The sequence below is a fragment of the Python bivittatus genome, unplaced genomic scaffold (assembly GCF_059951505.1).
Source record: "Python bivittatus isolate LINGU-HERP-01145 unplaced genomic scaffold, Pbiv_v1 ctg000020_np1212, whole genome shotgun sequence".
Classification (NCBI taxonomy): Eukaryota; Metazoa; Chordata; class Lepidosauria; order Squamata; family Pythonidae; genus Python; species Python bivittatus.
Window position 1 is genome coordinate 114,175,316 of NW_028277030.1, and position 16,496 is coordinate 114,191,811.

The 16,496-nt window shown below is 39.4% G+C and overlaps 1 protein-coding gene across 1 annotated transcript in view; it reads left to right on the forward strand.

The window, feature by feature from the left end:
- KCNH1 (potassium voltage-gated channel subfamily H member 1) overlaps positions 1–2,829 on the forward strand; it is a 246,286-nt gene extending 243,457 nt beyond the window's left edge. Inside the window, exon 11 of the mRNA XM_088151395.1 lies at positions 1,942–2,829. Within this exon, the coding sequence (XP_088007521.1) occupies positions 1,942–2,784 (843 nt within the window). The 3' untranslated portion in view covers positions 2,785–2,829. The remainder of the gene's footprint in view (positions 1–1,941) is intronic.
- Positions 2,830–16,496: the final 13,667 nt, after the last annotated feature.

Here is a 16,496-nt window from a genome sequence, read left to right on the forward strand (position 1 = left end):
ATTAAAGGTAAAGTAATCGGAACTGGGAGCTCACTTTCACACGTATGCAGAAAGAGGACTAAAACAGCAAATGACTTAAGACAGGTTGGCACCTTGTATGTCTGCAATATTTTGTGGTGATTAGTGGTTATGGAGATTTTACTGGGCCTCGACTTGTTTTGTTTTTCATTTGATTTTAATGGAATGTTTTGTTTTTACTTTGTTTCTGCTTTGTTCACAATTTCTGACTGCTTTTTTGCGGCAATTGTTTTCTTATCTATATGTGCCTGTAGCCTTCGCTGTCAACTCTGCAAAGGGTAAAATCAAACAAAACTTTGTGTTGCATCAGGCATTCAATGTAGATTTTTAATGAAAAGGGTTGACATAAAATGTGCCTTCTTTTTTCAGACCTTGTATTTTCTTCCATGTCTGTTAGCACCTTTCTCTTGTAGCATCATAAACAAAAAGAACCAGTTCACTTGCAACAGATTTTAGGAAGTATATGTCATTTCTCTCTACACACCACATACACCCACTCACATACACACATAATGGAGGAAGAAAAAAATTCACAATAACATATATAAAGGCTGCAATTTTGTACCCCTATAACAATATCTGGATTGGCATTTTACTACTTCAGTATGGGAGAGCAACCTCTAACATGGACCTAGGGCAGGCTGTCTGTTGAGCAGTTGTGTTCCAGTTGTTATTTCCTGCATTGTAGGATTTGCTACTGGGGATGGCCATCTTCTTTTGGCTAAGGGTACAGTTGCAACTGAATTGTCACAGTTTTGCCTAGCTGAGCAAATTGCCTATATGTCCCATACCCATTGTTTTTCTCATCCTCACCTGCATCCATGCTGAAATTTAGATTGCAAATTTAGACTGTTCTTTTATAAAGTAAAACATGAATGGCTGCTGCCTCTTGGAACATCTATAGCTGGGCGTAACGGTGCTTGCCTTAGCATCCACATTGGGCCTGATCCAGCAAAAGTTAATTGCACCTAATGAGTTTAGATGCTTTTGAACTTCGTCATAATTAATCAACTAAGCTAGAATTTGGGCGCTGGCAGAAACAGAAACGACAGAGGAAACCTGACTCTGAAACTTCCTTCAGAACCTGTGCTGCATCTTTTGATGCTGCTGCTACGTTATGGGTACGGTTTTCATTGATATGTAAAAATAAAATGTTTCTAATTTCCCATCTGGCAGCTTTTGAATGATTCTTGCCAAACGTCCCTAAAGAACAGAAATTAACAAAGCTATATGTTTTGTGTGCTGGTTCAGCAGACAGAAGAATATCAAATAGATTTAACATTGTCGGGAAACATAAAATATTATTTTGTGTACTCATTTTAACTTTCTTAATATAGATGCCTCTTTGACATCTGGGCAAATGTATTTATTTCTTTAGACTGTTTGCTTTTTAATTACTATTTGAAATGTGAAGGGTATTTTCTACTGAATTATTAGCATTTTTGGAGACCATACTACAGAAAAGTAGACATTATGACCCAAGGAAGCAATAAGGATTAATTGGGTGCCTAATAGTGTTTGTGTTATTACTTATTGACACTAGTTAACTGTCTATAGTAGCAAACCTCCTTGTGTTCTGTTGTTTTCTGAGGCAAACTAAGATCTTCATATTCTTTTCTGAACTATCAGCCTTGGGAAGCTGGTGATAAACAGATATTCTATCATATTTGAGTTTTGAATTTTCATTTGTTCATCTAATACTAGCATTGATGTGCATTCATGCACTCCAGTGGCCACAGCAGTGTGGTTTTCTTATATTGTCCTGTCATGCACAGGGTTGTGCTGAATGTAATCCACATGTGGAAAGTTTTGAATAATAGGAAAACATACTTTGAACTGAATATCTGTGATACAGCAGTCATATGTATCAGTTCAAATCACAGGAATGGATATCCTATTTTGTCATTTTTTTTTTCTCTACAGATTGTATTCCGGAAGATCAGTGATGTAAAACGAGAAGAAGAAGAGAGGATGAAAAGGAAGAATGAAGCCCCTTTGGTCCTGCCACCTGACCATCCAGTCCGTCGGCTTTTCCAAAGATTTCGGCAGCAGAAGGAGGCCCGACTAGCTGCAGAAAGAGGAGGCAGAGATGACCTAGATGTTGAAAGGGGCAACATTTTAGGAGATCACTCTTCCCACACAGTTGTCAAAGCCAGCATTGTCACAGTAAGGGAAAGCCCTGCAACGCCAATTGCCTACCAGTCCGCTTCAACATCGGGTGTATCTGATCAGGCCAAACTACAAGCTCCAGTCTCAGACTATGTTGGTGGGAAAGCAGCAGGGGATTATCCAAAGCGTAAAGGCTGGGCAAAATTCAAAGATGCTTGTGCCAAGGGAGAGGACTGGAACAAAGTTTCCAAAGCCGAGTCCATGGAAACATTGCCAGAAAGAACAAAAGCAACGGGTGAAGCTACTTTGAAAAAGACAGACTCTTGTGACAGTGGCATCACAAAAAGTGACCTGCGCTTGGACAATGTGGGGGAAACACGAAGTCCTCAGGATCGAAGTCCCATCCTTGCTGAAGTCAAACACTCTTTCTACCCTATCCCTGAACAGACTCTCCAGGCAACTATGCTGGAAGTGAAACACGAGCTGAAGGAGGACATCAAAGCTTTAAACACAAAAATGACCAATATAGAAAAACAGCTTGCTGAGATACTAAGGATATTAGCCTCTCGAAGAAGCTCTCAGACCCCACAGGAGCTGTATGAAATATCGAGACCCCAATCTCCAGAATCAGAAAAGGATATGTTTGGAGCAAGCTGAGTGGTTCTTTAAACAGAAGTGATTTGAATATCCCTACAAACACTATCCAACACCCACTTAATGTGTTTAAGGGAACCGAACATTTAATCTTTTTTTGATGATCACTATTTGAGGGGTCAGCCTGTTAACCATGTCCCCTCTCTCTTAATGGTACAGTGACAAGAGTTGCAACCTCATGTCAAGATGGCAGCTGACTCTGAAGTCTTTTTGACAGCAAGGGTACAGTTTATAATGTTTTTCCTACTTCATTAGTGCATCCTTTTCCACTCAAAGTTATTTTTGACAAAAACATAACTAGAGAACTGAAGTTCAAGGGTTAGCTTCTGTTCATATACTTACCAAGTTTGTAGAACCTCTTCACATGGAATGTGTGTGAGCCAATTCTCCCTGCCCATGAGATAATATCTGCAGAAGGGCTCCACAAAAAAGCAAAGACTCAGTTTGTGAAATTTTTGATCCTTATTGAGCAGGAGGTTTAATGTGGCTCCCTCATGTCAGATGTTATTGTGTGTGTGGTGGAAAAGATTTCCTCCACTCCTCTTTAAAAAGATTTAGTCTTAGGTAATAGGACCAGAGAAATTCAACTATGTCCTTTGCAAGATTCAGGTTGCAAACATGTCTTTACATCATTTGATGTGTTGGTGGGTAGCTGAATAAGTTCTTGCCTGGTGAAATGAACTTATTTAGCCATTTTTTTCTTCATCAGAAATGTGAGGGATTCCTATTGTAGTAATCAAGAAAAGACCCAGAAAGAGGGTGACATTTATGGAATTTGTTATCAGAAAGTATAGTTTTTAATTTCGGGTATGATTCATAGCAGGCATTATCACTTATCACATAGTTGGCAATATCTCTTTACCAAAATAGAATACTAACAGGCAAGGAGCTCAGCTATCCAAAATATCAAAGCTTTTCAAACAAAGGCTTTCTACCTACAATTGTGTTAATGACAAGAAAAATGGCCTTCTCACCCACAGTAAATATTTATCACATTTTGTACTTACTACATTTAAAAAAAAAAACTATTCATTTTATCTTTGAGTTTCTTTTGAGCACTGTAAACACCAAAGGATGTTGAAATATTTATACATTAGAACCAATGATGCATTAACAAGCAAACCATTTCAATGTATTTTCTCATTGTAATGGTCTCCAGTACCTCATGAAGAAGTATTGTGGTATTTATTCTAAAAGCTCTGATTATTCTGTGATCTTTTCTTAAGATAATCTGACTAGGGCACCAGTGGAATGTAATGGAAAAGATGTGCGAGTGTTTTAATACTGCTGCACCAAGGAGAAACAGAATCTGCTTGACACAGGCAGTATGATTCAACAAGATTTCTCTTGGATTTCAGAATTATTTTTATAATCAGACTGTGGTGGGTTCAACAATACTAAACCATAATGTGGTTCGTTTGTTTCATAGGCTTTAGCTGGGATACCCACCCATTATGGTTTAGTGTTTTGAGCAAAATAATCCACAATGATTTATTCAACAGATCATGATTTAAAATTCCTGGCTTAGTATTGGACATAAGGAAAAATCATGGATTGGTGGTTGTTGGGATGAATAACTGACCTGTGTCATCTGTAGAATATCATTAGATAATTTCAAAGCACATATAGGAGCCAACTTATATATTGGTTTTTTAAGAGCAGGGATGCTGCTCAGCTGAAGCAAACCACGGTACTGAACAGTGTATCTTGAGATATTTCATCCTGCAGCAGTTGCATGAAGATGGATAATATGGCTATAGCTAATTAAGACCCATAGCTTCAATTTCAGTGCCAGCTGGGTATATTTAAACCAGTGACACTTTTGTTTTCTTTTCTATACACTTGTTTTGGAATGGTCTATGGGCTGTTGGACATAACTTCCTTAGTTTCCTGGATGAGATACATAACACTGTACATGCCTTTTCATTCTATTTTTATGTGTTTGCTTCTGAAGCCAGGGGGTTCAGTCAAGAAATAGTTCTCTCCAAATTAAACTGGGAATTTGTGTCTAAAATTTCACATCCAGCACCCCTCATATAATTATGTAAGAACAATTAAATTTAGTCACACTGTTGTATCATTAGTCAGGAACAAGGTTCCCATAAAAACACACTTGATTGAATGCAGATATAATATTGGCTCCTGCGTACCATGGTTCGAAAACTAGGAGCCAACTTTAAGATTCCCCCCTCCTCTCCCCTCCCCTCCCCTCCCCTTTCACAGTGCAACACTCCTCTTCCTTGCTCTGTCTGCCTAAATCAGAGTTTAGCACATATCTGCTCTGACAGTAATCATGGGTTAGGCTAAATACATACCCAGTGTAGCCTAGTTGACATCAGTGCATTTGTAATCTTAAACCATGGTTAAGGCAAACATGGGAGTGGGAGGAAGACTGAGGGGCAGAGTGCATGAGTGCTCAGGAATGTATTTTGATTTCCAACTGTGGCTTGTAGGATTTGTGCTGGGCTTTGCATATGGAAGAGAGGTGCAGAATGTTTTCTGGAGAAGGGACAAAAAACAAGTCTGATTTATTCTACGTTTAAATTTCATTAACATGAAAAATGGTAATATACTGCTACTTTTGGAGGTCCCTTAGAGCTGCACTCAAGATTTTCAGAGCTCTCATGTTATCACAGCTCTCATCTCTGTTGTGGAAAGGAACACTTCTGTATGCGCAGGCACATGAAGTTGATGATGATGGGGAAAAAAGTCGATCCCAATTGACCTGTGGTGTAATGCTTTTCTCATAGATGTTGTCACAAAGAGTTGATTATTCATTACCATCTGACAATACAGATTTCCCTATACTGTATATTGACCAGGTCAAATAACAATGCCTTGTACTATGCACTCCCCACTCCCCACTGCAAACCATTCTAATTTCACCCTTACCTCCCCATGCTACGTGAGTAGCTGCTTCTGAAGAATCTAAAGGGGCTCTTTGAATCCCAGCCAAGATCTTTGTAGAAGGGTTTAATTGCTGTTCAACTGTAAGGATGCAGAAAGAGCTTTTGTTCTCATCTTCATAACTGTTAGAGACAAAAATAGAAAGTGATTCCAATAATATACAGCACATAATGCTCAGCAGTTAGTAACTCTGTTGCAGTCCTGGGAAGTAACTGTGGAGGATGTTAGTTCCTTAAGATTAATCTCTTCTATATAGAAGCAATCATGACGTTTTGTGCAAAAACTAGTGCCATTTTGCTGAATTTATCTTGCATGACATTTATAGCTTGCACTGACAAGTTCTAGAACTGCAGTGTTTAGTTGGTTAATCAATTAGAGAAAAAAAAAACAAATTAAAGGCCTTTTAGCGTGTTTTAAAAGGCATTTCCACTTAATAGGGCAGATATGTTTAAAAAAAAAAAGAAGCCTGTATCCAATGGTGTATGAATGCAGTTCCTCCCATGGATTGGAGCATATCTGCTACCTTCTTCCTAGCCAGGCTTCCTGTGTTTTCAGAGCATCAGAATATCCTTCGGAAAAGTGTGGGGTCCAGCTGAAAGAAGGAGTAAACATTTCTCCAGTTCACACAGACGTTTATTTGGGTCGTGCAACAAGAGCTTTGGATCCCTGCTAATGCAGTTAGTTTGAATGTCTGTATTTACAAAAACAATAGATGAGAGCAGCCATCTTAGGAGACAAATTGCTCCTTCTCTCCAACCAGGTAAAGATGCCATATTTCTAGTAGCCTTAATGTGGACATATAGGAAACAACCAAAAATAAAGAAAACAGACTTTGGGGTTCTTGGTATTCTCTGAGCTTGGATGTTTTTCTGCAGGCCTTGCACTAATGATGTTACCTAGCCTGGTAATGAAACCACTGCAGGACCACAACCAAGCTCAGAGAACACCAAGAAACCATTCAACCCTAAATTACATATATTCTGCATTATTGAAAATAGGCTTTCTTCTCTTCAAATTATCATTTATCCATATGCAAAATTTGTTGTTGTTTAGTCGTTAAGTCGTGTCCGACTCTTCGTGACCCCATGAACCATATTGCGCCAGGCCTTCCTGTCCTTCACTGCCTCCCTGAGTTTGCTCAGTTTCATGCTCATTGCTTCAGTGATGCTATCTAACCATCTCATCCTCTGCCATCCTTTTCTCCTTTTGCCTTCAATCTTTCCCAGCATCAGGGTCTTCTCCAAAGAGATCTCTCTTCGCATTAGGTGACCAAAGTATCTGAGCTTGAGCTTCATTATCGATCCTTCCAATGAGCAATCAGGGTTGATTTCCTTTAAGATTGACTGGTTTGACCTCCTAGCAGTCCAGGGGACTCTCAAGAGTCTTCTCCAGCACCACAGTTCAAAGGCATCAATTCTTCGGCGCTCAGCCTTCTTTATGGTCCAGCTCTCACAGCCATACATTACTACTGGAAAAACCATAGCTTTGACTATGCGGATCTTTGTCGGCAAGGTGACGTCTCTGCTTTTTAATATGCTATCTAGGCTTGCCATAGTTTTCCTCCCAAGGAGCAAGCGTCTTTTAATTTCATGGCTGCAGTCTCCGTCTGCGGTGATCTTGGAGCCCAAATAAATGAAGTCTGTTACTGCTTCCATTTCTACCCCTTCTATTGGCCAGGAATTGATGGGTCCAGATGCCATGATCTTAGTTTTTTTAATGTTGAGTTTCAAGCCAGCTTTCGCACTCTCCTCTTTCACCCTTATCAAGAAGCTGTTTAGTTCTTCTTCACTTTCTGCCATTAGGGTGGTATCGTCTGCATATCTGAGGTTGTTGATGATTCTCCCTGCAATCTTAATTCTGGCTTGTGATTCTTCCAGCCTGGCATTTCTCATGATGTACTCTGCATATAGGTTAAATAAGCAGGGTGACAGTATACAGCCTTGTCGTACACCTTTCCCTATTTTGAACCAATCGGTTGTTGAACCATGACCGGTTCTAACTGTTGCTCCTTGGCCCGCATACAGATTTCTCAGGAGACAGGTAAGGTGGTCTGGTACTCCCATCTCTTTAAGAATTTGCCACAGTTTGTTGTGATCCACACAATCAAAGGCTTTTGCATAGTCAATGAAGCAGAAGTAGATATTTTTCTGGAATTCTTGTGCTTTCTCCATGATCCAGCGAATGTTGGCGATTTGATCTCTAGTTCCTCTGCCTCTTCGAAACCCAGCTTGTACATCTGGTAGTTCTCGGTTCATGTATTGCTGAAGCCTAGCTTGTAGGATTTTGAGCATAACCTTGCTAGCATGTGAAATGAGTGCAATTGTGCGATAGTTTGAGCATTCTTTGGCATTGCCCTTCTTTGGAATTGGAACGTAAACTGACCTTTTCCAATCCCGTGGCCACTGTTGCGTTTTCCAAACTTGCTGGCATATTGAGTGCAGTACTTTAACACCATCGTCTTTTAGTATTTTAAATAACTCAGCTGGAATACTGTCATCTCCACTAGCTTTGTTGTTAGCAATGCTTCCTAAGGCCCACTTGACTTCACTCTCTAGGATGTCTGGCTCAAGGTCAGTGATCACACCAGCGTGGACATCAGGGACATTAAGATCTTTCTTATATAGTTCTTCTGTGTATTCTTGCCACCTCTTCTTAATCTCTTCTGCTTCTGTTAGGTCCCTGCCTTTTTGTCCTTTATCATGCCCATCTTTGCACTAAACGTTCCTTTCATATCTCCAATTTTCTTGTAGAGATCTCTAGTCTTCCCCATTCTATTGTTTTCCTCGATTTCTTTGCATTGTTCATTTAAGAAGGCCTTCTTATCTCTCCTTGCTATTCTCTGGAAACCTGCATTCAGTTGCTTATATCTTTCCCTTTCACCCTTGCTTTTCACATTCCTTCTTTCCACAGCTATTTGTAAAGCCTCATCAGACAGCCATTTTGCTTTCCTGCATTTCTTTTTCTTTGGGATGGTTTTAGTTGCTGCCTCCTATACAATGTTACGGACCTCCGTCCATAGTTCTTCAGGCACTCTGTCTACCAAATCTAATCCTCTAAATCTATTCATCACCTTCACTGTGTACTCACAAGGAATATGATCTAAGTCATACCTGAGTGGTCTAGTGGTTTTCCCTACATTCTTCAATTTAAGCCTAAATTTTGCAGTAAGAAGCTCATGATCTGAGCCACAGTCAGCTCCTGGTCTTGTTTTTGCTGTCTGTATAGAGCTTCTCCATCTTTGGCTGCAAAGTATATAATCAATCTGGTTTCGGTATTGACCATCTGGTGATGTCCATGTGTAGAGTCGTCTCTTGTGTTGTTGGAAAAGAGTGTTTGCTATGACTAGCTTGTTCTCTTGACAGAACTCTATTAGCCTTTGTCCTGCTTCATTTTGTACTCCAAGGCCAAACTTGCCTGTTATTCCGATTACTCCTTGACTTCCTACTTTAGCATTCCAATCCCCTATGATGAAAAGGACATCTTTTTTTGGTGCTAGTTCTAGAAGGTGTTGTAGGTCTTCATAGAACCGGTCAACTTCAGCTTCTTCGGCATCAGTGGTTGGGGCATAGACTTGGATGACTGTGATGTTGAATGGTTTGCCTTGGATACGCACTGAGATCATTCTGTCGTTTTTGAGGTTGTACCCCATTACTGCCTTTCCCACTCTCTTATTGACTATGAGTGCAACTCCATTTCTTCTAAGGGTATCTTGCCCACAGTAGTAGATATAGTGGTCACCCGAATTAAATTCACCCATTCCCGTCCATTTCAATTCGCTGATTCCCAAGATGTCGATGTTCAATCTTGTCATCTCATGTTTGACCACATCCAGCTTGCCTTGGTTCATAGATCTTACATTCCAGGTACCTGTACAATATTGTTCTTTACAGCATCGGACCTTCTTTTCGCTTCCAGATACATCCACAGCTGAACGTCCTTTCGGCTTTGGCCCAGCCGCTTCACTCTTTCTGGAGCTACTTGGAATTGCCCTCCGCTCTTCCCCAGTAGCATATTGGACACCTTCCGACCTGAGGGGCTCATCTTCCGGCATCATATCTTTTAGCCTTTTAACATTGTCCATGGGGTTTTCTTGGCAAGGATACTGGAATGGGTTGCCATTTCCTTCTCCAGTGGACCACATTTTGTCAGAACTCTCTGTCATGACCTGTCCGTCTTGGGTGGCCCTGCACGGTATAGCTCATGGCTTCACTGAGTTACGCAAGCCCCTTCGCCACGACAAGGCAGTGATCCATGAAGGGGATATGCAAAATTATGTAGTTTTAAATGTATTAATCTGTTACACAGTGTAAAGCCATATAATTACTAGTTTAAGATGTGTACAACTGGGAGATGGCCCTAGCAAATTATTCTTGCACTATGTACCAAAGGCATAAGTTGAAAAACTTTAATCAAGACATTTTTTTTCTTGGCTTGGCATACTATAGCCGTTTGTAAGAGAGGAAGATGGGAAGAGAAATATTTCATAGATTTATCATATAGAGTAAGGTATCTTAGGAAATGTAATTAATATATTATTAAGGCTTTTATAGGTACTAAGCTTTAATTAAAAGTTATAGCCTTGCAACTTCTACTTTTAGTGCTTTGTGTGTGTATGTGTGTGTGTGTGTGTGTGAGAGAGAGAGAGAGAGAGAATGTAATACTGTCCCGCTTTGTGATTTAAAAAAATACTGCTGCAGTTTAATATTCATGAAATAGAATGTCCTCTGTATTGCAGAAAGTTAACATAACAAAAAATTCTAAAACTAGTTTCTCTCTCTGGTGCAGCGGGTAATGGTGGCATGACAAACAGGTCCCATGTCTTCACGTGGTGCTTGTGGAGCCCCCAAGGCTGCTGCTGCTGATCATAATATTCTTTAAAAACTTTTTTTCAAAAAATATAGTTTGTGGGTGGCAGTCGAGCATAATTTTAAGTGATCATTTTATTGTTTGATAGTCCATAGGTGGAGGGTGGGCATATATTGGTGCTCATGTTATTATATTTTACTTTAAAATATTTAATTATTTTCAGCAACAAAATGGTGCTTATTCCTGATCAGACATATGGCCATCTAAAGATGGTTCCTTGAACCCCTTAAGTCCAGAGTCTAACGTTCCTGAGGTACACACTGATTATTGAAGGATCATGGTCACTGAGAGGGACATTGCTAGATTATGATATTTAATAGCCACATGAACTCTGGTTTGACTAATTGCACTTCTGGTTGGTTACTGAAAAGCCATTTCTAGGGCTAAATACCTTAATGGGGGTATTTAGCAGTTTGTTCTGTTTTCTGAACAGTGCGTCCACAAAGATTTTGAATTTCAAGCTCCAATCCATAAAGTGAATGTAAGCAGAGAAGTTGGGTTGAATTAAATCAGACCAACCCAGCTTAGGCGCCATTGGCCCCATGTTGTCTATATTGTGCCTCCCAGTGACCTTTTAAACTATGGAGGGCTGCAAAAGCAGGGCAGTGCCACGCTGATATACTGTATTTTGTGGGAGGAGGTTAACTGGATGATCCATCAGTTGTGCAGAGTGGCATTAATAATACAGCAAGACAAAATTCTAAGCAGTTTTTAGGTCCAACTCTGAAGCCAGTTTGGTTCAGGAATGCCTGACCACAAGCTTTGCTACATACCAAGTGGGGTGTTTTCTCTATAAACTTTTTACAGGAAAAAAAAATAGCTGGCAATGCCACATAAGGCCATTTCTATCCTCCTTTCCATTCCCACTCCCCATTAATTCAGCTGTTCCCTACAAGGGGAAATGGAATATCGCTGAGATCAATATGCAGATGGTTTTTATGTACTGACAATGGCAACTTGCAGAATCAGGTATGAGATCAGACTTTTTTTTCCTGCTTTCCTGTGTCTTGAAATGTATAAGAGGTTTATTTAATGTCATTGTAAGGATATGAGTACACTACACAAGTTTTTCAGAGTTCCTAAGTGTGTTGTGTTGATGTTTGAAGTTTGTTGATCACAGGCCTGAAGACACTGGAGCCAAGACCCTCTTGTCAACTAAGTCAAGGGGTTATTCCAGCAGATGACACCTCCTTTTCCCCTCTCCCTTATGCATAATTTTGCAACACAAACTATAAGTAAAAGGTGTTTTGTTGACTCCCATATAGGCAGTCATCACTGACATCCTAGGTTACACAGTTCTGTTCCCAGGAACATTTAGTGGGTTTTGTTTCCTGCTTTCCTATCTTATGACTACAATCTGATGCTATTGATGCTTTCACCGATGCTATTATCAAAATACCATGAATTCCATCTGCTCAGGGAAAAAGGGAAAAGCCTTGTAACACAGAATGCCTGCCGCAACTAACAAAAGGAGTGATTGAGGATAGTTGTTGATGAATGACAAGAATTTCAGCATGATGATGAAAAATGATGAAAAATTCAGCAAAAAGAAAATTGATTTCAATCTTATTGTTTCGATGGGTCTTTAAATATGATTAAGACTTAGTCCAGCCCCATGTATATATGAGAGATTACTCACTAGCCCATTGTAAGTACTGGCCCCATTGTGAGCAATATAGTGCATTTACATGATTTACAGAATATTCATAATGGTAAAACTGATAATGGTAAAAAGATGCTTATTGTGACAAATTATATTTTGAAATTTTCTTGGAGGTTTTCAGATAAAATACTTGATTTTTGTTTAAATTACAGGCTTAGTAAAAGAAAATAGTTCTATAAAATGATACAACTTTCTTAGAATCATTTTTTTAAAAAGCCCTTTGTGTCTTTGGAATATATGTATTTGTATCTAAGATTATAATGTGCAATATTAAAAACACACTTCTTGCTTTAAATTTCATTTACAGCGCTGTCCTGATTTTCCAGAGAACATCCAGTTTAACAGCTACGAAGGTGATGTTCTACTCCTACAGTACTTCACTGTAAGGACTTGAAAGAGCTCTTTGCTGTGAACTTCCTGGCTGATTTTTGTTTCCTTGTTTTGACTGAGCAGAGACTTTGGCATGAAACCATATAAGACAATATTTTTATATTTAACAAATGAGTGACATGGGATTTTGCAGGTGCGCAACACACATATAGGTATTAGTTCAGTTTAGAATAGGTGCTTTTGAACAAATAACATAATCTCTGTCCGTTGATGTATCAAAAACAAAGGGTGTTCATCCTTCGGTAGATCATAGATTGTTTTCGTCTAGTTGAGTACAAGGATCATATTTATTTCCAGTGGTGTGTAGGATTTCTCTTTCTTGGTCTTGTTCAAATTTGTATTGTAAACTTTGGGTTATAATTATGCAGTTGGAATATGACCCTACACATTTTAATACAATTAGAACACATGTGCAGATATCATTGAAGTGTATTATAAATCATTCGGCATAAATATGAAAGTGAATCATACTTAGCCACTGAGAGAAAAAAGCAGAGACTTCTAAGGTTCATCTTCAGGAGGAGATTCAAATGCCAATGTATGATAGCGAGCATACAGCATGAGACCAAAGAATAGCATCTTTAGTATTGTCATAAGCCGGCAATCCACTTACTCCACAGTGAAGATCAGAGCCTGAAAGTGGGTTTGGGCTGATGCATTTGCCTTGTAATATGATTGTTGATGTCCTTTTGTTGATATGGAAGGGAACATGCATGTTCACCTGATGCCATGAGGTGTTGCATGTGGTATCAACTGAATAGGAGCCTCTGATTATAAAAAGTGTACACACTTAAAACAGATGGCTTTGTATTTAAAGGTTCTGATTCTCCAAGCTGATGTTCCAAAACTTTCTATGTCAGGCATATATCAGAGATTGCAGTGAGAAAACTACCAAAAGAGAGAGAGTGTGTATGTGTGTGTGTGCATGCCATAGCAAGGATTTTATACAGCCATGGATAAGGAAGACGACAGCCAGGTGAAACCTTGGCCTTCACCTAGAAATATCATGTACTGATTATTTGGAAAAACAAAATGGTCAAGACAGATACACAGATGCAGTATTGGTTCCTTTTGGCCTTTTGAGAACTAAATTCTTTGGCTTTTATTAATGTCGTGCAAGTGTGGAGAGCAGAGCTAAAGAGAGCTGAAGTGCTCTGCTAGTGAGTGTACATGCCCTCCTGACCCTACAGTAAGTTCCTGCTTTTTCTCTGAGCTCTTTGCTTCATGGGTGACATTATGATAGCTCACACGGATGTCAGCTAGAATTGTAGGGCTCATGCTGGCACATTAGGGAACACTTGTGCAACACTTTACAATATTGCTATCATCCCAAATTAACTGCCACTAACATTTCTCTCCCTATTGTGTGGTTGAAATGCTTGTTTTGGACTACCCAAATTACCAGTTGCAGTTTGTAAATGTAAATCTTTGTCCACAACTAGGAACTGAAAAGAGGATAGAAGAATCTGAAAAAATTGGTGGACACAATGCACAATACTTAGGCTGCAATCTAATATACATTTACCAGGGATTAAATCTCATTAAACACTGTCTTCTGAAAAAACAGGCACAGGAGCGCACTCTAAATAGGTACAATGGAATCAGTGCTATATTTCCTTACGGCAATCCTTCAGTGCTAAAGTCAGTCTAATAGTGGAAGGTTATCTTATTTCGCTCTTCTCACCTGGCCATGGTCACTCAGACTGAGAACAATTACTTGCACAGGATCTGGTCAGCATTTACTGAATGTTAGTGCTAAATCACACTTCAAATATTTAGAGACTTGTCATTATTCATTATTTAAATACTTGTGGAAGAGTGTTACTTAACTGGAAATGCAGCTTTCAATGTGCATAGTAGAACAGTGGATGCAAGAGCAACTTTAAGTCTTATGACTGAAAATGTCTTTAGTAACTTCAAGAATGGCCTGCTCTCCATCTTTTATCGAAATGTGCCAATATAATCAGGTGATATTCTGTGTTTTTCATTGAGATTTCTAATTTTCACAGAGGGGCTGTCATGTTATGCTGATTCCCACTGTATTTCTGTAATGCACAGTTGGATTGTGAACAAAACATCTGTATCTCCATTGAGGTAGGACGCTTTCTCACTGTCAGAAGCCATCCCAAGGTGCTTATTATTACTGAAGTTTCCACAAAACAGAGTCTCTCTGGGTACTGCTGTTTTCAGGCATCCCTCTCTGCAGTCTTCCCAAACTCCTGGTGTCTTCATGTTGCACTGGGGCTACAACTGGTAGGATTTCCAGGCAGCGTAATCAATCAGCTGCCTGGGGGGTTGTCATCCAAACACATTTGGGGGATACTAAATTGGGGGACACTGCTTCAGTGCTGTATTTCCCTGCCTTGAAGCCCCTGCCTTTGTGCCACAGTTGCTGATGTGTGCTCAGCAGAAGCCCATTAGGGAAGGCAGCCCCCAGGGCCCCCAGGGCCCCAGGTGCCCCAGTGTGACCAGGCACCAACATTCAAAGTAATAATAAGCATTTCGAAGAGAGGAAGCTTCACTGGGATGCCTCCAAACATTCAATGTGAGTTACTTAAGATGCACTGTCATTAGTACCGTTTCTTTGATCTGTGGGTTTCCCCCCCCCCCAAACTACCTTCTTGTGGTGATGATTTATTCAAGCTAAGTAGAAACCAAGCTTCCTGCAATAAGATATTTTAACATTTAGCCTTAAGAGCCTTTCCGTAAGTGATAGAACTGAAACTGTGATGCTGTTGTGGACTCCCTTTATAAAGTTTTGTACAGTGCAGATCACTACAGTGTTGCCTCAAGATATAACGCACTTTGATTAGATTTCTTAAAGTCTAATGAGAATCACTTGTCAGTAATTATATAGATTTTTCCACATACTGCCTTCACACTAGTTTTGCTGTAGCCTTTTCCCCCTTCCCAAAAGAGAAACCCTGAAGCATCTCATCAGGGACACTTTCATAGACTGGGGACTTGATTTGGTGTGTTGATCAAAGTCTCTCCCCCCACCCCACCATTTCATTCATTGACCAAGTAGGTATGTCTCTCTGCTGCTGTAAAGTTTTTTTCCACATGACTCCTGAATGTTGTACAAAACGATTTGATGTGAGAAATCCCACCATATTATTGTAACTGGATTTGAGAAGGGAGGATTTTTTAAGAGTGAAATTTCAAAGGGCAATGACCCCTTCCCCCCGCACCTTGGTATAATTCCTACTTAACTTTAAAATGAGTAATTTTTGAAAAGAGTAATCATTTGAATAATAGGTAGTATGTTTCAATAATCTTGTATCAGGATGAACTGCTCTATGAAGTAATATGACTTTTCATAATGAATGTGTTATATTATTGTATCTTCATATGCTCTGTATTTTTTTCCTTGGCTGGAAACAGGTCAAACCTTCCACCGCCGCCACTGCATGGACACTTGATGAATAAACCGTAATGCAGTTGTTATGGCACTTTACAAATGTATGTCACTTGTTTTCATTTTTTTCCAGAATCCTATCTCTTTTGATTATTTCTTTGCATTTGTCACTTTGTCTTTTCAAGCATGAATAAAGCAAAATAAATACGTAGAAACTATTTTTGTGGTCAGCCAAGAAGCTGCCAATAGAGAGAAGCCTATATCTTCTGTTTTGGAATGTTCTGATGAAATTGCCATCACCAACATTAATATTCCCTTACTGACATTTTTAAACAAGCACAAAGAATATTTGTAAAGACAAAATTTAATTTTATTTATTATAGTAATAAACTATTTTATACATTACCATGCCTTTCCTCTGCAGTGTGTACTTTCCTGTTTGGATAAATGATTGCATTTTTACTGTTTCTTTCCAAAAGACTGCGTGGATGAGCTTGAAAACAATTGCTCCATTGCCTTCGATGTTTGCTT